Here is a 25,234-nt window from a genome sequence, read left to right as displayed (position 1 = left end):
CAAATGTAGGTGAGAACATTTTACTCACCAAGTCTGTCTTTTACTAGGACTGGCTCTGGAACATAAGCTGGCTCTGATTCTCCAGCCTCATTGACTGCTCGCACTCTGAACTTATAGCTTTGACCATCTCGGAGACCAGTAACTTTGTATTTAGTCTCAGGACATGACTCAGGAGTATGATTGGCTCTTTTCCAGTCTTCATCTCCAACTTTCTGGTATTCAACAATATAACCCAGAATCTTGCTGCCACCATCATGACGTGGTGGCTGCCAAGTTAGATCAACTGAGTTACATGTTGTATCTATTGCTTCAGGATTAATAGGTGGACTTGGTTTAGCTGCATAATAAAAGAAAAAATAGGAATTAGAATATAAGCTGAAAAACAAGTTGAATAATGTGAAAACTGACTGAATGTGTCAATATTATACCAATTGGATCTTTAGCAAAGACTGGTTTCGATGGTGGACTTGGATCTCCAATCCCAATTTCATTTTCTGCAGAAACTCGGAATTCATACTGACATCCTTCTAGAAGATCAGGAACCCTAAATTTAGTGTATGGATGGATAGGGTCTTTAGTAACTCTAGCCCATCGTTTAGACATAGTTTCCCTCTTTTCTAGAATGTAATTAGTGATGGGCTTTCCTCCATCATGTGGCTTGTTCCAGGTCACTAATGCAGAGTCTTTGGTAACTTCCGTAACAATTGGTTGATCAGGTGCATCAGGAACCCCTACGACAAATGTCAGTAAAATGTGTGAGAAATTTAATTCTTCCTGTTAACTACACCAAACGTTAAATCATTAAAAAAGAACATAATGCATACTGAAACGATCTTTGGCTTTCATTGAATCAGACACCAGGGGATCACTTATTCCATACAGATTTTCAGCGTGTATCCGGAAAATATAATCTTTTCCTTCAAGCAGTTTAGGAACTTTGCACGTTGTCTTAGCACTTGCAGATGTCACAGGCATCCAAATGTCTTTACCCAACTCCTTCTTCTCTATAATGTAATTGGTAATTTCACTGCCTCCATCATCCAGAGGGGGCTTCCAGGAGATAACCATGTACTCTTTGGTCACCTCATCAAAAATAACTGGTCCTACTGGCGGTCCAGGACGGTCTGCAGAAAAATATATCATGGCACAAAATGTTATTTCCACTTCTGCTTTTGAAAGAACAGAAGGTATATTCTTCTTGCTAAATAATACTTACCAACGACATTAACTTGACATAAACCTTTCCTAGAGCCTGTACTATTCTCCACAACCACACAGTATTTGCCAGAATCTGAACGTTTGGCCTTGATCTTCTCTAGAGCAAGTGTTGTCGGAGTAGTCTTTATGTGAGTGCGATCATCTTCTAGTATATCAGCTTCGTCTTTGAACCAGGAAACCTTAGGCTTTGGTTTGCCTGAGTAACGGCCAGTGAGAGCAAAAGCTTCACCAACTCGAACTGTGAGCTTATCTCTGAAGTCCAAGTCAAGTGTTGGGGGAGCTAAAATGTATAATTATAAAGGCAAATCAGTTTTACTGACGTTTTAGAACAAATAGACAAGTTTTCAAAGTATAAACTGTAGTAGACACATACCTAGCTCATCCTTGCAAGTGATTGGCTTGGTGCAAAATGACGGTTTGCCTTGTCCAACAATGTTGACAGCACTGACACGGTATTCATACGTATCACCTTCTTTTAAGCCTTTAACAGTGTATTTTCTGCTAAGCAAGTTGTCCTTTGTAACTTTGTGGAACTTTTCAGTTCCAATAAGCCGGCTTTCTAGGACATAGTTAATAATTTCGGATCCGCCATCATACTTAGGAGGATTCCAAGTCAAAGATACAGAATCTTTAGTCACTTCCTTGACTTCCAGGTCTTCAGGACGCTCTGGTACAGCTGTAAATATAGAATTATAGTGACAAAAGTGTCACGGTAAGCATACAGCCTGTAGTAAATTCTCCTTTCTTTGGATTACATTTAAACATTACATTAATCACAGAATTATTAGATTGCATTATTGGATTGTATTTAAACATTATATTAATCATAGAATTATTTGACTTATAAAGGACCCAACACAATTTAATTTCTTCATTTGACAGATGAGGAAAGAAAATTTCATTGAGGCTAAATAATTTAGGAGTGGTCTCTAGAGCTAGTAGTTTTAGAGGTAGGAAAATAAATAAGTTTCTATATAGATGGGAAATTTAAAAAATCAGCATAGCATGTGGGGAAGGAATTTGGTGAATCACATGTATTCTTAAAATCTCTTTCACAATCACTATTCAAACTCTATGAAATCATATATGCAGTAATTATCTATACTACTTGTCCAATGAATGAAATGTATGGCATATATGCACATATTTTGTCACAATAGTCTTTTATTAAATGAGTGAAGAAGTGATTAAGCATAAAATTATTTCAAATTATACTTACTTATCGGATCTCTGATAACAAGTGCTTCTGATGTCTCAGTAAATGGGCCCATGCCGATACTGTTTTCAGCTGCAATTCGGAAAAAGTAGGCTTTTCCTTCAATGAGACCCTGGACAGTAGCATTTTGTCGAGTAACTGTGTATGTTACTGGGGTCCATGCTCTGCGGTCAGATTCCCGCTTTTCAATAACATAGTTGGTGATTGGAGAGCCTCCATCATCTTCTGGAGAAAACCATGTTAGTTTGCAGGAGTCATTGGTTAGGTTGTGAGCTAGGAATGGTACTCCAACAGGACCTGGCACATCTGGAAATAAGGGGACAAGATTTTAAGTTGTTTGTCTTCGATGAATTATAGTGTTCAACATTTTTTACCCTTTGTTTTTTAAAGAGAGACAAAAATGTTGTTATAAATAAAACCAGGTTCTGTGTCTATTAGTTGAGCCCTCCCACTATGTATGTTCAACTATATATATATATATTTTTTTTTTTTTTTTGAGACAGAGCCTCAAGCTGTCCCCCTGGGTAGAGTGCCGTGGCATTACAGCTCACAGCAACCTCCAACTCCTGGGCTCAAGCGAGTCTCCTGCCTCCGCCTCCCAAGTAGCTGGGACCACAGGCGCCCGCCACAACGCCCGGCTATTTTTTGGTTGCAGCCGTCATTGTTGTTTGGCGGGTCCGGGCTGGGGATTCGAACCCGCCACCTTAGGTGTACGTGGCTGGCGCCTTAGCCGGTTGAGCCATAGGCGCTGAGCCTTCAACTATATTTTTAAGTGACATAGGTTTGTAACAGTTATTGGTTGCCATGGTTATAGTAGGAGCTGAAAGGAGAATAAAATGCTGTTAAAAAATGATTTCTGAGTTGGATAAGAGGTTGCTGCTGGGAGGTGAAAACATAGAGGGAGACAGGAGGTGGGTGAGGGAGGCATGGTCGCTTCTTGTGTCCACTTTCCTCCCCAAGGGGAAATGAGGGAGAAAGACTATTTTTCCAATATGACCAATCAATGAGCAGCACATGAGACCTCACATTGCAAATGACTTTGAGGGGGTTGGAAATTGAATATGGAAATGCACTAGTTCTCAGCCTAAAGTAATAGCTGTTAGGTAAAAGTGTGTTTAGACGCTTGTGACTAACCTAACTTTATGGGACTATTGCTCAATGAAATATTTTTTCTTATGCCATTCTTACATTAGTTATGTTCAATGGACAATTGACTATTTTCACATAAAAACTGTGGCTAGAGTGTCTTTGTGTCTAGACATGTGCTTAGAGAGAGTGCTGCCTAGGAGGGTTTCATTTTCTGAGCAAATCCCTGGTCCACAGCAGCCAAAAAGAGGCATGAAAGAGCCTTGTAGAGTTCAACTCTATATTCAGTGATGAGAAATGCATTATTGACAGCCAAATATAACTCTTTTCTTCAAGGATAATACTGAAGGCCTTCAAAGGGGCTTTTGAATGAATGTAATAATTAGCAACAGGGATAGAGTCTCATGATGTAAAAGTTGCCAAGACTGGCAAATTGTTAGACATTTCATGTGCATTTGCAGGGAAGTTGCTTTTATGAAGACTGTATGTATAATAACATAATAGATGTTTAAGGGGCAGGTTTTATACGAAAGCAGCATACAAAACTTTATAGCAAGACTACAACCATCTAGAGTGTGCACAGGATAAAAAAGCAAAAAGGAAATTAAAATAATTCTAACAATGGTCAAAGGGATTGTGGGTGATTTTTCTTATTTTCTAAAACATTTGTAATGTAGTTTCATTACAATTATTAATAGAACAGCCTTGTTGTAAATGTAATAAAAATGCTGGTTTAAAAAGTTGCATGGACAAATTGAATATATTTACCTAAGACATCGACGATGATTGTCTTCTTTCTTTCTCCCCCTGCATTTTTGGCAAGAAGAGAGTAGACACCTTGATGGCTCCTCTGGCAGTTCTTGATGACCATGGACGAGCTGATGGCTGTCTCCTCAATGGTGGCTTCTTGAGGTAAGGCTCTTTCATTCATGTTCCAGGTGACTGTTGGAGGAGGCTTTCCAGATACATAGGCAATGATTCGGATCACTCCTCCAGCATGGACCACAATTCTGTCTCTGACGCTGGCATCTAACTGAAGGTCAGGGGACACTGGGAAATAATTAAAAATTATAAATGTGATTTTCATTTCCAATGTGAAAGAGAAAAACCGGTTAATAATTACCAGAAGTATTAATAATTACCAATTCTGTCCTTCATTTCAATGACATCCGTGACTTCTCCAGGTTCTCCAATGCCTGCAATGTTGACCGCTCTAACTCTAAATTTGTAGAAAGCCCCTTCTTTTAATCCCGTCACAACAAGTTTTGTTCCTCTCACTTCTTTATCTTTACCCTGGGTAAAAATTAGAAACATTTTATAATTAGGATGGTTCCTTATAGCTTCTTGCTTTAATGGATTTTTAAAGCATAACCAGCAGCCTATTTAACTATTTGCCTTAGGAAATGTATTGCCAGTTTAGATGTCAGGGATCAGATAATACTGGCCACACTGAATGGAATAATTTGCCAAGAATTGTGCTTTAAAAAATTATCATCAAATGATTTAGGAAACTGTATTGTTCATTTATTCTACTTTTTCAGGGTTTATAACTAACACGTAAGTTAGTTAACTAAAAGATAAATTAAGATGAGTTAACTTTTGATTAGATTTTTAACACTAACAATTATCAATTATGATTATTTCATTTTTCTTATTTCACAATCCAAAAAGTACAGATAGAAGTTGATGGGATTGAGAATAACTACTACATTTTTAGTTGATTCATAATGCATTCCTTAATGCCAAGTTTTAGCTACCTTTTCCCATTCATCTTTTCCTTCTTCTTTATATTCAACGATGTATCCAGTTACTTTGGATCCACCATCTTTTAGTGGGGGAGACCACTCTAGATCTACAGATGATTTAGTCCAATCCGTAACTTTGGGGAAGGGAGGACCAGGAGGTGCTAGAAAGAATCAGTATACATTAGTATTCTTGACTTTCCTATAGGAATTTTTGATAATAAGATGAAAGAAAAAGGAGTCATTTCAAGGCTTACCAATTGGATCTCTAGCAGTCACTGGGTCTGATGGCAGACTTGCTGGACCCACACCAGCAGCATTGATTGCATATACACGGAATTGATAGTCAGAACCTTCGATAAGGCCAGTCACTTTATAAGAAACACCCAAAGTCATAGCTTTAATAGGATCTCGGTTAACCCTCTTCCATCTCTTGGAAGTGGTGTCTTTCATTTCTAGCCAGTATCCTGTCACAGGAGAGCCTCCATCATATTCTGGCTCTTCCCAGTTGACGGTCATGGAGTTACGAGTCACACTGCTAACTGTTGGTTTATCTGGTGCTCCAGGGACAGCTGTAAACAGAGTCACATTGATTTATCAGAAATTAAGAACAAAACAGGTAAGAATGGCTTTGTAGGTGAAAATGTTCTACTTACAGAACAGGTTCCTTGCTGTTTCAGGTTCACTGTCAAGAGGCTCTCCGATGCCATATTTATTCTGGGCCATGATTCGGAATACATATTCATGGCCTTCTAGCAATTTAGGAATTGTATACGTGCACTCTTTAGGTTCACTGGAGACACGTACCCATGTCTTCCTGTTAGCTTCTCTTTTCTCAATTACATAGTTTGTAATCTTAGACCCACCGTCATCTTTAGGTGGAAGCCAAGATAATGTCATTTGATCTGATGAAACAGATTCAAACTTTATGGGTCCTATTGGAGGGCCAGGACGACCTAAAATGGTTTGAAGAAGGAACACTTTGTTATCTGGATGATTTTAAAGCCAAATATTCTTTATAGAAAAAAAGTAGCATGTAGTTTCAACCAAACCATGCAATCTTTACCAAGGACATTCAGTCTCATCTCCTTTGATGCTGTTCCCAGATTATTTACAGCTGTGATGCTGTATAAGGCAGTGTCACTCCTGCGAGACTGTGGAATAACTAAAGTGCAAGTATCATCCACCACCAGTTTGTTGACATGGGTGTCATAGACAATAGGTTCTTTGTTATCAGGCTTCCTTGGAGGAGCTTTAAACCAGGTTAATGTTGGGAATGGCACACCTTTAATTTTGGCCACAATGTTAACATCAGTTCCTTCTTCAACCTCCATGAATTCTTTTAGTTCGATTGATGGTGGGCCTAGATTTTTAAAAACAAAAGTTGTCATTAGGAGCCAGAAGCACTACCGGACAGAACAGTGACTATAAAGCTAGTTAGTTGTATGACAGCCACAACCCAATATAAATAATGAGTCTGTCTGTAAAATGATCACATTAGTTTGGTGAGCTGGCACATGTGGTCACCATCCGTTTTAGTGGATCTACCTGTGGCTGTGTACCAACTATTGCCTCTCTCTTATCAGGTACATATTCTGACAAAGGGGCACAGAGAAATAAAGACTGTTGTAGGTTAGACTTGAGAGTTGTTGGTATTCCCTTTAATATTTATGCAGAGTTATTAAGGGACCCACAACGTTCACTCTGAGGTGAACTCCCCTTTTAAGATATAAAACTATTAGTAGAGGCAGAGCAATTTTCCATTTCCCACTATTTTTTTCTGAGACTTATGCAAAGAAGGTGGTGACTACATCCCTCTTCAATGAAAAGGAAATAACTGAACAAATGCACAGAAGTAGAAGTATACTGCAATCAGAGGAAGAATTATTACTGTGCTTGTACTTTATCTATGCCAATGAATATATCATTTTCTCACATAGAGAAGAAGAAACTCGATTGTGAAGACAAATGGGTATAGCAGTCACTAAGCAAATGACTAGTTACTTTCTGCCCCCTTTGGAGGAGCCTGCAGAGGATTGCTTTAACTTCTGATAAATAAAACAGCCTGCTGTGGAGAAAATTACAGTAATGATATGAAGCACAAACATTATCTCTCCTTTAATGGAAAAAAGGAATTTGTAAGAAAATATGATAATTTGGTGGACACCAGGGGAATGAATAATTGAGTGATGTCCACTCAACCCATGGTAGCTTCCCTATGCACAGCTATATTTCTTTTAATTTTGGACTATTATTAAATATCTAGGAAGGCAGCTATAAAGAAGACGTTCTTATCAGCAGGTTGGTACATACATGTCTGGTCTTTGACAGTCACAGGGCCCACAGTGGCTGAAGGTTTGCTGACTCCTGCAGCATTGACAGCTTTGACTCTGAATTCATACTCTCCACCCTCTACGAGGTCTTCCACGGTGAACTGAAGATCCTCCACGTCACGCTTATTGCACTGTTTCCACGCTTCCTTCTTTTTCCCAGTAGGATCCCATGCAAGGCACTCAACGATATAGTGGGTGACAGGGGAGCCCCCATCATTCTTTGGGGGTTTCCATGACAGGTGTACTGTGTCCTTTGTTATGAGGCCAATCTTGAGTTTAATAGGAGGATCAGGAGGAACTTTAAAAACAGTTAAAGAAAGTGTTAAGCATTGCTTAGAACAGCATAGGTCAATTTTGAGAAGGTGTTTTAAATTCAGATTTTAAAACTCACATATTGGATCTCTGGCAGTGGTCCTCTGAATGGTTTCCACAGGTGGCCCGATACCAAAACGGTTTTCTGCTCGCACGCGGAAGAAGTACTGTTGTTCGGAGATGAGATCAGGCACTACAAATGTGGTGCTTCCACAGTTTGGATTGACTTTAGTCCAGGCTTTCCCATCAATAGTCTTCTTCTCGATAACATAGCCTTTGATCCTGTCTCCTCCATCATCATCTGGCATCTTCCAGGAAAGTCTGCAACTACCCCTTGTGATATCACTGACCTTCAGATCTTTAGGTGGACCTGGTACATCTGTTGGATACAAATTACAATATCAACAGTGTTCCTTAAATGTTTAAAAATAATTTGTTCTTATTCTGTAGCAAGTTTTAAAGTCTTTCTCACCCATCACTTTAACTCTGCAATTTGCAGTCTTTTGTCCTGCTTTATTCTTGGCTGTGATGCTGTATTTGCCTGAATGAGATCGTTTACACTCTGGAATTATAATTACTGAGGAGTTTTCAGCAGCTTCCACCTACAGAAAGAAAACAATAGTCATATATTGAGTGAAATTGAAGTATGGAATGTGAAAGAGTTGCAGGATTGAAGTTAACCACATTCTGAATTATTTCATTTGTTTTTTACCTTTGCTTCTTCAGGTATATCATGAACTCCATCCTATTAGAAAAGAAGATAGTCAGTTGTTGTCTAATTACTCCTTATAGTGATTCAATGGGAGACAGAGAAGAATTATAATTTTCTTACCTTCATGACCTTCTTTGCCTTTCCATCAAATTCCCAAGATGATTTTGGTGTTGGGCGTCCCTTGATGATAGCAGGAATCCTAATCTCTGACCCAGCTTTACAAACCAGACAGTCTTGTGCTCCAATGTCAATGAAAACTTCTGGTTCCTCTGTAATACCATGAATAACATAACAGAATTTAGCTCACATTTGTCAAAAAAAGTAATCCATGTATCTTCAGTAAATCCATCAATTTCATAATAAGATCAAAAGACAAAGCTGCAAATTGATTAGTACCTTGAATATCAGTGGCAGGGATCTCCCCAGTAGTATCACTTGGTTCAGATTCTCCAGCTTCATTGACAGCTTTCACCCTGAATCTGTACTTCCTGAGTTCTTTAAGATTAGGCACCACACACTCACAGGTAGTTATAAGTTTGTCTGGTTCGTTGACTCTTTTCCAGTCACTGCTGCCTTCCTCTTGCATCTCTACAATGTATCCTTTGATTGGACTGCCACCATCTTTGGCTGGAGGTTTCCATCCTAGTGAGATGCTTGACTTGGTTTTATCTTTAACTTCTGGGCAAGAAGGTGGCCCAGGTGGATCTAACAGGAAGAAAAAGAAACATCAGATTTTCAAGGTTAAAGTGATGGAATGTTAGATTTATATACCATAAGAACTTTTCACTATATATGATCATATATCATTTTTAAGCTATTAAAATATTAAAATGGGAATGTTAAAAGGAAATAAATTACCTTCTAGAGAAGACAATGAAGGTAATGGTCTATTTTCCTTCAGTATTAGTGGAAAAAACAGAGAAAGCAAACACTTAACTGGGAATAGAAAGACTACTTCTGTCTCTAGCTAGATTTGCATTCTATTTATACATGATTAGTGAAAAGCTATTTTACTATGGACATCCCTTTGAAGCAATTTTACTATATTCGTTTTCCTTCTTTATTATTATTATTATTTTTTAGAGATAGAGTCTCACTTCATTGCCCTGGGTAGAGTGCTGTTGCATCACAGCTTGCAGCAACCTCTAACTCCTGGGCTTAGGTGATTCTCTTGCCTCAGTCTCCCAAGTAGTTGGGACTACAGGAGCCCCCTACAATGCCCAGCTATTTTTTTTTTTTTTTGTTGTTGTTGTTGCAGTTTGGTTGGGGCCAAGTTCAAACCCGCCACTCTCGGTATATGGGGCCAGCGCCCTACCCACTGAGCCACAGGTGCTGCCCACAATTCTACTATATTTTTTCCTGGAAATATAATTTACCATCATATGAAAATTTGAAAGCTTGTTAACCTTTGAACACAAACTAATCTTAATGCTTTTTAGGGGCAGGATCAATGTCTATAATAACCACATAATAATCCTTTATAATTATAAAGAGAATGCTTTATAATTCTTTTACTTTATTTGTCTTTTTAATCTTAACTCTTCCCCCTCCAGTTTTAGTATAGAACCTTGTCTATATCACATGTTCAGTACTAGTTTGCAAATGAATGACTATCTAATTTTATATCTATAAATATACAAATATATAATATGTATATATATGGTCCATATAGTGATTAAGTGTATTTTCTTTTAAATGAATATTTGAACTTTTCTTCTGCAGAGAAGGTTGTATTATATAGAAAATAGAATTGTTAAAGCCACAGTATTTTAAGTTTTGAACTGATCTGCTCATCTTTCAGAATAATTTTCCTCTTGTTTTGACCTTGTTGACTATTCCTGGGAATCTTATATTTTTGTTCAATAATATTATTGAGGGGTACAAGTGAATCTTTCTAAGAGTAGAATGTGAACGTTTTAAAACAATGACTGAGAAAATGACATGAAGGCTGTGTTGACCAGTTTGATGAAAGTATTTCAGATTGCATGTGAAAACCCCACACTGTACCCCAGAAGCGCATTAATGTACATAGTTACCATTCAATAAAAAAAAAATAAAAAAATATTATTGAAAAGCTAACAATATTTTGTTTTTCATGGAATTCCTTACTGGAGGGTCTGACTGTTTAGTGGGAGAGAAAATTTACACAGTGTCTAATGAAATAGAAATTTATTTAAAGTATCAGAGCAGAGAGGAGTTTATGTAGTTCAGGTCTTTATAAATGTGATTCCTCATATTAAAATACTAGGTTTAATTCAAGAGTTTAAGAAATGTAAGATTTTATGTATGGATTTATGTATATGTATATATGTACACACATATATACTTCTGATACTCTATGTGAATATGAGCCTTTTTACTTTAATAAATAAAATAATTGGCACAGAAACATATCAGAAATTTAAGAGCAGAATTGCCCATTTAATGACTTGGCCCTCTAGAAATGAGTCCCAGAAATGGAAGCATACTTACATATGGGATCTCCTGCAATAGCTGGATCTGATGGTTCACTGGGAGGACCAATTCCTGCAGCATTTATTGCCATGGCTCTGAACTGGTATTTAACACCTTCAATCAAACGAGGAACATTAAATTCCACAGCTTTCAGTCCCACTTTGGTTATTGGTGCTCGGCTAACACGTGACCAGTAGGCACCTCCCTCTTCTCTTTTCTCCAACCAGTAGCCAGTAATTGGAGCACCACCATTGTCCAAAGGAGGAGTCCAGCTCACTAGCATTGATCCTTTGGTGCGTTCCAAAACTTTTGGTTTTCCTGGAGGTCCAGGAAGGCGATAAGGATCTTGAATGACCACTTTGTCTGATTTGCAGTCATCACTGATTCCATATTTATTCACTGCCCTGACTCGGAACTCATATTGACCATTGGGGATAAGTTTCCAGATCTAGAAATTAGATGGAAAGAAATTTCTTAAAAAGGAATATACTTAGGTTAATTTTCATTCATTTAAAAACTCAACTTATTTTGGGAGGGATAACTATAAGAAGAAATAAATATATAGTCTCAAAACAGGGGAAGACAGAGTAAAGGAGAAAGCCATTTAAAAATAAGAATATGTAGGCTCGGCACCTATAGCTCAACCGGCTAAGGCGCCAGCCATGTACACCTAAGGTGGCGGGTTCGAATCCCCAGCCCGGACCCGCCAAACAACAATGACGGCTGCAACCAAAAAATAGCCGGGCGTTGTGGCGGGCGCCTGTAGTCCCAGCTACTTGGGAGGCGGAGGCAGGAGACTCGCTTGAGCCCAGGAGTTGGAGGTTGCTGTGAGCTGTAATGCCACGGCACTCTGCCCAGGGGGACAGCTTGGGGCTCTGTCTCAAAAAAAAAAAAAAAAAATAAGAATATGTAAATTTATTAAAACTAAAGCAGATTAGTTATATATCAAATAGTATAGTATAGAGATTATCCACATATCAAATAGTATTTAATAGGTGGCCTGATGGGGCTGGTGCTAAACACTACAATAACAAAATAACAGTTATGTGCATGTGCTTTTAAGTCTAATTATTAAATTCCAAAGTTACACTGAAATGATGTCAGGTCAGAACTATGTCCTTTTAATGTGATACGAAAATATTTTTAGAAGAGTTTACCCCATATCTTCTCTCTACAGCAGTGTTGGTGACTTCCTCCCATTCACTCTTTTTCCTACTTGCATCACGTTTGTCAATGACATAATGAGTGATTTCACTGCCACCATTATCGAGGGGGGCATCCCATGTCAAGTAGCAAGATTCAGCTTTAATGTCAGTAACAGCAAGATTTCTTGGTGGGGATGGGCGGTCTAGAAAGGAACCAAGATTGGAGACTGAGAAGACAATTCTTAAACAGACAATGGGTGTCTTTGTGATATAAGAAAGCAAGTCATTTACCATATACTTCAACGTGAACATTTCGGAACACTGAGCCCAGGCGATTGGAAGCAGTAACTGTGTAAGTGCCTTTGTCCTCCCGCACTGTTTTGGGAATGCTGAGCTCAGTCTTTGCCTCACTTCGGGATACTTCTTCCTTGGTTATCTTAAGTGCATCTGTGGGTTTTTCGATCACAGTGTCATTCTTGGACCACTCAATCTTAGGCATTGGAAGGCCTGTCACATCTGCCGGGATGTTGACTGGCTCTCCTGCCTTGACTTTGATAGTGTCTCCCCGAACAGTCAGACGTAACTTGATAGTAGGAGGCACTGCAAAGGAAAAGGAAAGAGAAAAAAGTAGCAAAGTCATAAGGCTATTTTTCTGACCTTATGGGATAAGGGCAGCACTGTAAAGTACATGAAAATTATTATAATCAGATTTCACACCTTCATCATCTTGTATGACGACATTAAGAGGCAGGGATGGTTCACTTTCACCAATTGCATTGACAGCTTTGACCCGGAATTCATACATTTGGTGTTCATCAAGATTTTCAACCAGAAAAGATGTGGTGGGACAGAGTCTCGTGTTAACTCTTTCAAAGTCAGGTTTGTCATGACGCCGTTTTTCAATGATGTATCCTTGGATGGGGCTGCCACCATCATTGCGGGGCTCTTTCCAGTCTAAAGTGATGGTGGACTTTGTCCTTTCTGTATATGTGAGCCTCTCGGGAGATGTTGGGGGACCTTTAAACAGAGACAAGTTAAAATCATGAGCATGAGATAAATATTTGTATAATAAATAGTATCTTACTTCAACCTAATTATGTAAAATAAGACTTCTGTTTGGCTTAACCTTATATACGTCTTTAAAATCCTTCCTAAAAGGTGTGAGTTATGAGAATCATAGGCATTCATGTAAACAGAATTTTTCTTTGCAATTTTTTAATCAAGATTGCTAATTAAAAATAAATCAAGAGACACATTAGCATTTTAGACTCTGTCATTGGGAAAACTAATTTTAATGACTAGGGCAGTAGGTCTGTGAAGGTTGCCTTGAATGACCCACTGAAAGCAAAGTTCTTTTCTTAACAGATGGTGGGTGTGTCTACTGAACACAGTTTGAGTCATATTGCCTGGCGTGGGTTTAAAATATGGTGGAAAGGGTCATTATGTAATGCTGCTGCTCTTTTGTGTCCCAGAGGACAACATGAAGAAAGTAAGCTTCGAGTGGTGAAACTAGACCCAGTCTAATCTAGGGGGCTGTTACTGCAGCTGCAAGCAGTGGAAACCCAGCTCTGTCCTGAGGCCTCTGGCACAGTTGGAGGTATAGTGGCCATTCTGAGATGAGCTATAACAGTGGTGTAGCAAGTAACTTTTTTTAATCCTTTCTTGAGAAAGAGTCTCACTGTGTTGCCCTGGGTAGAGTGCTGTGGCATCATAGATCACAACAACCTCCAGCTCTGGGCTTCTGTGATCCTCTTTCCTCAGCCTGCTGAGTAGGTGGGACTATAGGTGCCTGCCACAACGCCTGATTAGTTTTTCTGTTTTTAGTAGAGATAGAGTCTCCCTCTTGCTCAGGCTGGTCTCAAACTCTTGAGGTCAACCAATTCACCCATGTCAGCCTCCCAGAGGGGGAGGATTATAGGCATGAGCCACCATGCCTGGTCCGGAAGTAATTTCTTTTTATTTTTCAGGGGTAGTAAAGGAATAACTTCTGTCTCTTCAGGGCTGGGTCTTACTCAAAGTTCTTGTTTCATAATTAGTTTTGAGAGATTTTCTCTGGGTGCTCTTCTGTTCTTTGGTGTCTCCTTCTGGTTTGAGGTCTTGCTATCCTTCCAGTGCGGGGATTTTTTGAGGGCAGAGGGAGACTAAGGTATTTATCCTAAAGCTATTATCTGTCTTGTAATCTTTTGGCAAAATAGGGAGCTCTCTTTAACTCAAAAATTGTTAAATTTTTTAAAAAACCTACTCCAGTGTATTCCATTAGAAAGACTGAATACTTCTAAACTACTTCTGGGTTATTATCAAGCCCAGTAGATCCAAGTTTTTCAGGACACAAAAGCATGCATGATTTATATAGAACCAAAAGTTACATGGAAGTTACGGCAAATGTGGGGTCTTTAAAGTTGCTATTTGATTTATTTTTTTATTACTCTAGAGCTATAGATCTTGAGACTTTTAGGAGTTTCAAGCCATAAAGCTCAGTAAAGAAATGATATACTCAAAAGCAAAACAGTTATTCATTTTATAAACACAGTGAAAACCTCCTCTTTTACCTAGTGGATCAACGGCAAGAATTGGTCCTATTTCAACAGGAGGGCCACAGCCAAACTTGTTCTTGGCAATAACTCGGAACATATATTCTTGTCCCTCAATAAGACCTGTGATGTCACATTTAGATCTGTCAGTCTCTATTGGTTGTCTCCAAGTATGCATCTTGGCATCTTTTCTCTCAATAATAAAGCCTGTGATTTCACTTCCACCATCATCTTCTGGATCAGACCAGTTAAGCAGACACATCTTTCTGTTTGTTACAACAGGTTTTAAGTCAAGAACTGGACCAGGGACATCTGAAAAATAAAACAAAGGCAAAAAAAAAAAAGTCCCTTAATGAAGTAAGATAGTATCATTTGGGGAAATACTATGAAAATCCATTCCACCTTCCTTACCAAAAACTTCTACCCTGGCTGCTGCAAATTTGGAACCACAGCTATTAGTAGCTGTGATCACGTATCTGCCATGATCTTTTCTCAGTGCATCCTTGATAATTAGTTCAGATTTGGTTCCAACATTCTCTATTACAACACGTTCTTTATCCAGCTCCCGATCTTCGATGGTCCATACTCTTGTGGGCACAGGACGACCAGTCACCACTGCTGGAATTCTAAGAGTCTTCCCAGCCATTATTTGTATTCCAGCCTTGACAGAAACATCCAGTTCCACAGTTGGAGGTTCTATTGTAAGAGAATGGTCATACGTTAGCACAAGAAAGGTGAAAACACAGTCCCATACTGAGAAAATAACCATAATTGTATTCAAATAACTTTGAAGTACCTTGTGGTTCAGCCACAGTGACAGGTCCAGTTTCTCCAGGGGGTCCTTCACCTGCAGCATTGACAGCACTCACCCGGAGTTTGTAATCGGCACCCTCTCGGATTTCTTTGACCGTGTACTGACGGACCTTGATCATCTTCTCTGTGCAGCGTGACCATTCATTTGTGCCAACCAACTGCTTATCGACAAAGTAGCCAATAATTTCCCCACCACCATTGAAAGCTGGGGGTTCCCATTCTAGGTCAATAGTTGTGGAGCTTGTGTCAGCGACTCTTGGGATAGGTGGCCCCGGTGGAGCTAAAGTGAATGCAGATATACAAATTAAACTCACTGATGGCTTTTAAAATGTACAGGAGCTTACTCTATTCCACTGTCTCCTTAAAGAATTACTTACAGATTGGATCACGTGCTGTTTTGGGATCTGAAGGTGGGCTGAACTTGCCGGGTCCAGCTGCATTTTCAGCACATACTCTGAAGACATAGGTGAGTCCTTCTAACAGGCCATCCACCTTGGTTTTCAAAGCATTCAGGAGGCTTTTGTTGACACGAGACCAATGTGTACTATTAACCTCACGTTTCTCAAGCCAGTAACCCAGGATGGGGCTTCCGTTATCTTTTGGTTCATTCCATGTCACTAGCATACTGTTGCTGGTAACATCCTCCACAATTGGCTTATCAGGTGCATCAGGTGGTTCTGATAAAAAGAGTAAAATATTTGAATTAATTCCCTGATACGCAATAAAAATTCAATTTTACAAGTTGTGATGATGTATGTAACAAAGTATATGGCAAAAAGGGGAAGATTGAGATGCCAAAGGAAACTTACCAAATGGGTCTTTAGCTATCAATGGCTTGGAAACACATGGTGGTCCAGGCCCAAACCTATTTTCAGCTCTTACACGGAAGAGGTACTCTTTTCCTTCAATCAGTTTCGTTACTGAATATTTGCAATGTCTAAGTGTTGAAGTGACAACAATCCATTCTGAGTCAGGTTTTGTCTTGTCTTTCTTTTCCAAAGTGTAGTTTATGATTTCACTGCCACCATCATCAAGGGGTGGTTCCCATTTACAGAGGACTGAGGTCTTTCTAATATCTTCAAATACAAAGTTGACTGGCGGTCCTGGTGTATCTAATATTTCAAAAGAGAACAATGATTAAAAATCTGTTTGGAAATGTTTGCTATGGAAAATGTTAATGTGAGTTACTCCTTTGATGTGATTTCTGTTTTTTTCTACCTGACTATCATTGTGATGCATCAGCTAATAAGTAGCAAGCCCAGCTGATTTCTTCTTATTTTATCAGGAGAAAAAATGTGACTGAAGACTATTTCCTGAAGCTATTTCCCACTTCTTTCAACATTTCCCCAAACTCTATATTTTTATGTTTTTCTAAGACTCTTATATAGACTTTTTTCCATTGGAAAGTGTAGTTTTAATTATTTACCTAATACGCTGACAGTACAAGGAGCTTTTGCAACACCATGGTCATTTTCAGCTTTGATCATATAGAGGCCATGGTCAGGTCGGAGGGAATCTCGGACACGGAGCTGAGATTCTCCTTGTTTACTGTTGTTGATACTCAAACGCTGTGTCAGAGGCAGGACAAATGGTTCTTCTTCTTCAACTTCACCCTTCTTCCTTCTCACCATGGGTGCTGCTCGCTTCTTAATTTCCTCTGGTGTAATAACGTTTTCATCCTTTATCCATGTGATAGTTGGATAGGGTGATCCAGAAATAGTGGCATCAAGTGCTATCTCGTCACCTCGTTTCACTTCTAGGCTTGTTCTCAGAATGACTTTTGGGGCATCTGCAATGATCCCAAACAATAATTGTTTTCAATTCTAATGAAAACATCTGACAAAACCAGTAGTTTCATTTGTGTTACACAGGGAAAGTGGCAACCCCACCGAACAAGACTTACCAATAGGATCTAGAGCTTTGGTTGGAGGAGTGGCCCGGGAAGGGTCACTAATCCCAGCAGCATTCTCAGCTCGCACCCGGAATTGGTACTCCTTTCCCTCTTCCAGTCCTTTTGCTGTATAGGTCAGAATTGGTACCAGGTGCTCATTGCATCTCTTCCATGTATCTTCACCCTTAGCAATCTTTTCTATGATGTAACCCATTATCTTGCTCCCTCCATCATACAAAGGTGGCTTCCATGTAATTGTCATTGCCTTAGCTGTAGGATTATGGACCTCAACATCCACAGGTGGATCAGGGGGTTCTGAAGAACAACAACAAAAAATTTTATTAATGTCAGGAAAACCATCTTCTTAAAACAGAAATGTTGCATATTAATCCCTGGCCATGGTATATTCATGCCCAAACTTACGCTTTGGATCTTGAGCAATGACTGGATTTTTTAGTTCAATATATTCGCCTCCACCAACTTTGTTGACTGCTTTAACACGGAAGAAGTATTCACCATTTGGTATGAGGTCTTTCACAGTCCAAGACAGTTTGTTCTCACCAGACATGACTGGTATATATGTCCTCCTCCCAGCTTCTCTGCGTTCCAGGACATAATGAAGAATTGGGGTTCCACCATCAAATTCTGGAGGTTCCCAGGTTAATTTACAAGAACTCTTGGTCACATCACTTGCTTTAATATCTTTGCATGGTCCAGGTAAGCCTAGTACAAATAAAATTGTTTATTATTTTTTAATCCTGAAAACCAGTGTTTTAATAATTTCTAAGTGGGACTATTTGCAATTTTGGGTAGGATAATCTTTCCTGTGCAGAAGTGTCCCTCATCCAGCAGAGCATTTAGCACTCTTGTCCCCCAACTACTAACTGTTAGCAGCACCTCTCTATCCCAGTCTTTGTTCCAAGCAAAATGGCTTCATAAATTTCTAGACATCATTTAGGGGTAGGGCAGAAAATGCTACTAACCCTGGTTGAGAACATTATGTATGAATGTGAATATATACAATTAAGAAATGAATATTGGTTATTTCAACATTATTTGGAAATGCTAAATCTCTTATTTAAATTAGCATTTCACATGCAAATAATTAAAACCGATGTAAATTAGTCTAATCAGAGTTTAGAACTGTTTTACTTCTCATATGGAGAAAAGTAATTTGAAAGGTCATTTAATTTACAAATGGTCAATTCATTAAGCCATTTTTACTAGCGCTGTAAAATTAACTAAGTATGATTACCTATGACTTTGACATTGATTGAGGCAGTTGCTGAGCCAAGCCTATTCTCCAGTGTAATGGTGTAAACTCCAGCATCTGCATGGACACTCTTAGGAACTTCAAGGTGTGCAGAGATGTGATCATTCTTCATTGTTAATCTATCACTTGCTTTGATATCTTTGCCATCTTTATGCCAAGTAACAGTTGGGACTGGGACAGCTCTGAAGGGAACAGGAATGCTTAACTTTTCACCTTCAATAACAATGATATCATGAGTCTCCAAGTCAATGGTTGGTTTGCCTGTAAGATATCATCCAAAAGAGAAAAAAAAGAGTATGTCAAAATATTGTATATGAATCAGGCCTATTTTATTAATTGTAAAAGACATTGTGTTCTTACAGTCTGGGTCTTTGGCTACCACATTTTCAGAGATTTCAGATGGCTCACTGACACCGACAGCATTGACAGCTCTCACTCTCAGAACATACTCTTTGTCAGGAACAACACCTTCTTCAACCTTGAATTTCAAGTCTTTTATTGGGCGAGAATTAACTCGCATCCATTTCTCAGTGCCTACTGGACACATTTCAACATGATATCCTATAATTGGACTTCCGCCATCTTTCTCTGGAGGTTTCCAAGCAATGGCGATGTGCTTTCTCCCAGCATCAGTCACATGTAGGTCAAGGGGAGGTGATGGAGGACCTGAGGAAAGAGAGAAGCATTCACATCAGCAGTCCCATCATCAAGTTCTAGACAACACCCTTTGTACAACCAGCACTACTTACCTCTTGGATCTTCAATTGCTAGGATCTCTGTGGGTTCACTTGGGTGACCAACTCCAGCTTCATTTTCTGCCCTAACCTGAAACTGGACCTCTGTTCCTTCAATAACATCAGTTACTCTGAAGTTACAGTCAGGTCCTGAAGTCTTTCCTGCTTTCACCCAACGAGTACCTAACTTTTCTTTCTTCTCAATGATGTATCTATTGAAATAACAAACCATTTCATTAGCATTAATGAAAAAAGTTAAGAATTTGCAGGGAGTATAAGTTATTCTTTATGAATTAATTCAAATTCTACCTCTGTATTGGTCTTCCACCATCATTTTTGGGTGGCTCCCACTTTAGGTCCACATGTCGTTTTGTCACATCAACCACTGCGAGAGCATAGGGTGGTCCAGGGGTAGCTGAAAGAAAAATAATCAATGATTAGAAAAATCAGAGGAAAAGTTATAACCTATGACAACTGTTGTCACAAAGGTTAAGTTAGAGAGCATACTAAAGGTGTCCTTGGCCAGGACGGAGTCCTCTATTTCAGTGTAGTCACTTTGTCCTACAGCATTTTCTGCAGCAACTCGGAATACATATAAAGAGCCTTCGGTCAGCGGGGTGACTGTGCACTTGGTGTCCTTGACAGTGGTGTCCACTGTTTGCCAGCCTTTTCGCCTCACATCTCTTTTTTCCACAATGTAGTTGGTGATGGGTGACCCTCCATCTTTCTCAGGAACTGTCCACTTTAGGTCTGCTGTATTTTTTGTGATATTAATAACTTCGAGCCAGCGAGGTGGTGATGGAGGATCTGAACAAGAAGGAAAGAAAAACAATTCAATTTCTTTTATCATCCACAATAGTCAATCTTTACTGAATATTCTGGTAGCCACCAGTAAATACTATAGTGAGGAGGAAATAATAATTTTTTTATATTCTCTCATGTTAGAGTTCTCAGACATGAGAAGAATTTATATACCTCAGATATCAAGAGTAACTTACATAGCTTCTCCCGGCAAAGCACGGGGTCGCTGGGTTCACTGGGTTCACTTTCCCCAGCCTTGTTCACAGCTCTAACTCGGAATGAGTATTCTTGCCCTTCCATGAGCCCAGTGAGCAAGTGCTGGGTGGTGGGAACTCCTTCAGCCACTCTGACCCAGTCTTCTGTTCCGGTCTTTAGCATTTCAATGACATAAGACTCAACCTTTGCCCCTCCATCATGTTCTGGCTTTGTCCAATTCAACATTAATGATGTTTTGCCCACATCTTTCACAGTTGGTTTTCCAGGGGGCCATGGAGGATCTGCAAGGCAAGGAAACCATTATTTAGGTTTGTCAAAAAGGAGTTAAGGAGTTAATTTAAGCCTCAAAATAACCACAGAAAATTATATAAATAATACCTATAGGATCTTTTATCAAGATTGGTTCAGTTGATTTGCTTGGTTTTCCAGGTCCAGCAAGATTTTCAGCCAATACACGGAATCTGTACTTTTTCTTATTGGTGAGACCTTTCACTCTGAATTAAGAACAAAATGCATGCATAACATCAACACTGAAGGAAAAACATATGTTTTTTACATGGAAGAGACTAATTTACTTAAATTGTGAAAAACTGATTTGGAAATCTAATTAAAATATTTCAATATAAATTTAGAATTGCTTTTTAATCATCATACACTTTAGATTTGTCCAAATGTACTAATCTAAATATAATATCTATCACAGTAATCTTTTTTTTTTAGAGACAGAGTCTCACTTTGTTACCCTCGGTAGAGTGCTGTGCTGTCATAGCTCACAGCAACCTCCAGATCTTGGGCTTAGGCAATTCTCTTGCCTCAGCCTCCTGAGTAGCTGGGACTACAGGCACCCACCACAATACCTGGCTATTTTTTGTTACAGTTTGGCCAGGGCCGGGTTCGAACCTGCCACCCTTCGTAATGGGTGGCGCCCTACTCACTGAGCCACAGGTGCTGCTCTATCACAGTAATCATTATTATAATATGTTGGAGGGTCAAATACTTTAAAATTTCCAGAAAGTTAATATTTTATAATAAACTAAGAAACACATCCTTAAATAGAATTTATTTTGTTTTTGAAATTGTATGGTAATAGAAAGTATAAATAAAAATAATTTAAAAATATTTATGGTAATGTGTAATCATTTGTCATTTGATACAAATGATTAAAGAGTGACAATTTGAACATATTGCTGTTTTAATAGTTTGCTGAGGATTTTGGGCATACCTGAATGTTGTGTCCTTTATTGGCATCTTATTGCATTTAACCCATTTATCAGTATCGGGATCTAATCTTTCAACCCAGTATCCAGTGATTGGGCTGCCGCCATCATCATCTGGCTCACACCATGTGAGAGTCACTGCATCTTTAGTGATATCAGAAGGTTCTAGGCGAGTTGGAGGTCCAGGTGGATCTAGGGATAAGATAATGATATAAAAATGGTATGTATCTTACATATAAATATGACATCTAAATGCAAATTTGACATAAGCATCATTTTTTATTTTTTTTTTGTCAGTTGACTGAGAACTTACCAAATGGATATTTGGCTATTATTGGAGTGGCCTGAACTGGCTCACCAACACCATACATGTTTTCTGCAGCAACTCGGAAGATGTATTCCTTATTGGGTATTAATTTGGTTGCCTTGAAGTTTGTATCCTTGACAGTTGATGAGAGCTTGTGCCACACTTCACTATCAGTTGCTCTTCTCTCCACAACATAGTTTGTGATCTTAGATCCACCATCATCTCGTGGTGGGTTCCATGTTAGGAGACATGACTCGTTGGTTACATCTGTGATGTCAAAAGCAGCTGGTGGTCCTGGTTTATCTGTGGATGGTATTACAGAGGCATAAGAAAAGATTTTTTTAAAACCATGTTTTTTCAAGAAAGTAGTTGGAGCGAGCTTGTCTCCGCTTTTAAAATGAAAGACCTCCTTACCTAAGACATTTACTTCCGCCACAGCAGTGGCCCGGCCACAGATGTTCACAGCCTCAATGATGTACCTGCCTGTGTCACTTCTCTTGCTGTCAGTGATAGTCACTGTGGATTTTTTAGGAACATTTTCAATGGTGATTCTTTTGTCTGGCTTCAGAATCGTATCAGCCTTCGTCCAAGTTATTGTAGGGGCAGGTCTTCCAGTTACAGTGGCAGGAAGTTCTATCTTAGTTCCGGCTTTTACAGTGAGACCAGCAAGGAGCTTCACATCGAGGAAAATTTCTGGGGCCTCTGAAGTGGAAAAGAGTATTTATGATGTTAGCGAAGTTCAAGCAGAATTGAGGTCAGGGGCCTGATTGATAAGACAAAGATCAAAAGTAAATACCCTGTGTGTCCACAGCCTGGATTTCCTCTGTGGGTCTGCTTGGCTTGCTAGCACCTATCCTGTTCAAGGCCTTCACACGGTAGGCATACCATTGGCCTTCCTCCAGACCCGTCACTTCCATTCTATCAGGAAACAAAAGAGGATATTTTACTGTCATGTATATAATGTGTTCCACTGTGTAGTATTCATAATCTTTCCAAAATTCATGCCTCTGGTACAATACTAGTCTTTTAAAATTTAGGTTATTATTTTAATTAAATTTTTTTTTATTATGGGTTAAGATGAGGGTTCATACAATTAGGTTACATTGTTTGTGTTTGTAAGGTGAAGTCCGAAGTCTGAGCTGTAGTTGAGCTCTTCATTGTACACCCCTACATTGCCCCAGATAGGTGGGAACTAATCGAGGCCCTACCCCCTTCCTTTGTTTTGTTTTGTGTTTTTCTCTCATGCAGGCCTGTAGCTGCTGATCTATTATTTTCAGATTAGTATACTAAATCTGGATTGCTCACACTGTGTAACTAATGTAAACCTTAAGCAGGAGTAGGTTCAACAGCACTTTTAAGAACAGGCATACCAGGAGAATTCCAAATGAAAAAGACTAACATTCAAATTTTCCCATTTTAGTGAGTAAGAGTACACATATACTCTTGTACCAAATAATCAGAAAACCTACTTTGTGTCTGGAATGGGTTCTCCACAGGCAACCCATTTATCAGAACCACGTGGACATTTTTCAACTATATATCCTTTGATGCGTGAACCACCGTCATGCTTAGGTGGATCCCATGTTAAGAAGATGCTCTTGGCTGTCCGGTCTCTCCATTTGACGTTCTCTGGGGGTTCTGGAACAGCTATAACATTTGAAAGACAAAGTCTGTCTTAGACCTCCTATGAAGTTGTCTCCATATTGTTAGCCCCTGTCTAGCCCCATAACTTCAACTCCCGGTCTAAAACTAAAAACAGGTAGCACAAGGTTAGGTAAGAAACCATCAAAAATATACTTACTTGCAGGAGCTGACATATTTACAGGCTCATCAATGTATGCAGGCTCTCCAGGGCCACACTTGTTACGAGCACAGACTTTAAATAAATATTCTTTTCCTTGAACAAGATCAGGAACTGTGAACTCTAGATCAGTCACAAAGTCTATTACCTGGTATAAAAAACCCCCAGTTAATTAGTTATTGCCCCCAAACCCGTTTTCCATGTCAAAAGAATTTTACCATGAGCAGGGATACAAATGGAAGTTGTTTTGAATGCTAAGGATTATTCTTTTTTTTTTTTCCCCCCCCAGACAGAGTCTCACTCTGTTGTCCCATGCTAGAGTGCTGTCGTGACAGCCTAACTCATAGCAACCTCAAGTTCTTGGGCTCAAATGATCTGCCTGCTTTAGCTTCCTGAGTAGCTGGGACTATAGGCACCCACCAAAACACCCACCTAGTTTTTCTATTTTTAGTAGAGATGGGGGGGTCTCACTCTTGCTCAGGCTGGTCCTGAACTCCTACGCTCAAGCAATATACCTGCCTTGGCCTCCCAGAGTGCTAGGATTACAGTTGTGAGCCATTGTGCCTTGCCGGATTATTTTTATATTAATTTCATGTGAGTGAAAAATTGCAAAGTAGAATACATAATGTTTGACCCTCAATATAAGTAGAAACTATTTCATGTTTTATCTACATTTAAGAAAATGGCCAATGTGTATTGATTCTTTCTTCTACCTTGGGTATTACAAATATGATTTTAAATTGGGGTAAGGAATAGTAACTAGTATATTTATCAGAACCTGGTTTAGAAAAGAGAAGAGAAAGACTAGTAACCAATATAAAACATAAGGAAGAAAAATGGTAAGATTAGGCCAACTAAGGTTTTCTAGTGGAATAAGACATGCGACCACTAGGGAAATAAATAATTTCCTTACCAAGGCATATAGCTTCATGGGGGCATGTTTAGTACTTATCAGATACAAAGTGAGTAGGTAAGTTCTGTTTTATTTTTTAACAGACCTAGCTGAAAATTTGGTTAGACACACAAAATGAGGCAATTATATAAGCCTAGTTAGAAATACCTTAGGAAACATTAGCATTAATGCCTTTTTAAAAAGTTTTGGCACATTTTCAATGAGGTAAAGGAAAAAAGAGATGACACCGAAAGGTTTTGCACGGTATCTCAAACTTTGGGGATTCTTATTTCTGGAACTGACACATCACTGCTGAAAACTTACTTTAGTCCATGTTTTGCGGCTGACTTCTCGCTTTTCAATAAGATAACCAGTTAATGGACTTCCTCCGTCATCATCAGGTGGTTCCCAAGTCAAATGTACTGAGTCTCGGGTTATATCACTGAATTTAAGTTCTTTAGGTGCACTTGGGCGAGCTGAAAAAAAAGTATAATCACAAGTCAGTGTCATTGATGGCTGGAACCAGTATTTGTTAATATT

At 39.0% G+C, this 25,234-nt stretch overlaps 1 protein-coding gene across 3 annotated transcripts in view; it reads right to left on the bottom strand.

The window, feature by feature from the left end:
* TTN (titin) overlaps positions 1–25,234 on the bottom strand; it is a 276,966-nt gene that overhangs the window by 67,722 nt on the left and 184,010 nt on the right. For all 3 annotated transcript variants that reach the window (XM_023514176.1, XM_023514175.1, XM_023514177.1), the window contains 44 exons: positions 25,019–25,170; positions 23,803–23,950; positions 23,471–23,648; positions 22,798–22,919; positions 22,416–22,703; positions 22,008–22,304; positions 21,700–21,886; positions 20,856–20,971; positions 20,459–20,758; positions 19,968–20,267; positions 19,770–19,875; positions 19,476–19,672; positions 19,087–19,392; positions 18,709–18,987; positions 17,877–18,176; positions 17,466–17,768; positions 16,989–17,351; positions 16,372–16,674; positions 15,940–16,239; positions 15,546–15,842; positions 15,161–15,445; positions 14,768–15,061; positions 12,936–13,235; positions 12,510–12,818; positions 12,231–12,421; positions 11,092–11,521; positions 9,016–9,324; positions 8,740–8,888; positions 8,620–8,652; positions 8,380–8,509; positions 7,987–8,286; positions 7,576–7,893; positions 6,329–6,625; positions 5,919–6,218; positions 5,520–5,834; positions 5,278–5,426; positions 4,663–4,813; positions 4,289–4,570; positions 2,438–2,740; positions 1,592–1,894; positions 1,217–1,498; positions 825–1,124; positions 429–731; positions 29–337 (listed from right to left, as the gene is read on the bottom strand). In XM_023514176.1, the coding sequence (XP_023369944.1) occupies positions 29–337; positions 429–731; positions 825–1,124; positions 1,217–1,498; positions 1,592–1,894; positions 2,438–2,740; positions 4,289–4,570; positions 4,663–4,813; positions 5,278–5,426; positions 5,520–5,834; positions 5,919–6,218; positions 6,329–6,625; positions 7,576–7,893; positions 7,987–8,286; positions 8,380–8,509; positions 8,620–8,652; positions 8,740–8,888; positions 9,016–9,324; positions 11,092–11,521; positions 12,231–12,421; positions 12,510–12,818; positions 12,936–13,235; positions 14,768–15,061; positions 15,161–15,445; positions 15,546–15,842; positions 15,940–16,239; positions 16,372–16,674; positions 16,989–17,351; positions 17,466–17,768; positions 17,877–18,176; positions 18,709–18,987; positions 19,087–19,392; positions 19,476–19,672; positions 19,770–19,875; positions 19,968–20,267; positions 20,459–20,758; positions 20,856–20,971; positions 21,700–21,886; positions 22,008–22,304; positions 22,416–22,703; positions 22,798–22,919; positions 23,471–23,648; positions 23,803–23,950; positions 25,019–25,170 (11,184 nt within the window). The remainder of the gene's footprint in view (positions 1–28; positions 338–428; positions 732–824; positions 1,125–1,216; positions 1,499–1,591; positions 1,895–2,437; positions 2,741–4,288; positions 4,571–4,662; positions 4,814–5,277; positions 5,427–5,519; positions 5,835–5,918; positions 6,219–6,328; positions 6,626–7,575; positions 7,894–7,986; positions 8,287–8,379; positions 8,510–8,619; positions 8,653–8,739; positions 8,889–9,015; positions 9,325–11,091; positions 11,522–12,230; positions 12,422–12,509; positions 12,819–12,935; positions 13,236–14,767; positions 15,062–15,160; positions 15,446–15,545; positions 15,843–15,939; positions 16,240–16,371; positions 16,675–16,988; positions 17,352–17,465; positions 17,769–17,876; positions 18,177–18,708; positions 18,988–19,086; positions 19,393–19,475; positions 19,673–19,769; positions 19,876–19,967; positions 20,268–20,458; positions 20,759–20,855; positions 20,972–21,699; positions 21,887–22,007; positions 22,305–22,415; positions 22,704–22,797; positions 22,920–23,470; positions 23,649–23,802; positions 23,951–25,018; positions 25,171–25,234) is intronic.

Source organism: Otolemur garnettii, unplaced genomic scaffold (assembly GCF_000181295.1).
Source record: "Otolemur garnettii isolate 467f Iridium unplaced genomic scaffold, OtoGar3 scaffold00048, whole genome shotgun sequence".
NCBI classification, from domain to species: domain Eukaryota; kingdom Metazoa; phylum Chordata; class Mammalia; order Primates; family Galagidae; genus Otolemur; species Otolemur garnettii.
Note: the sequence above shows the minus strand (reverse complement) of the source record. Positions and strands in the feature narration are given on the sequence as shown.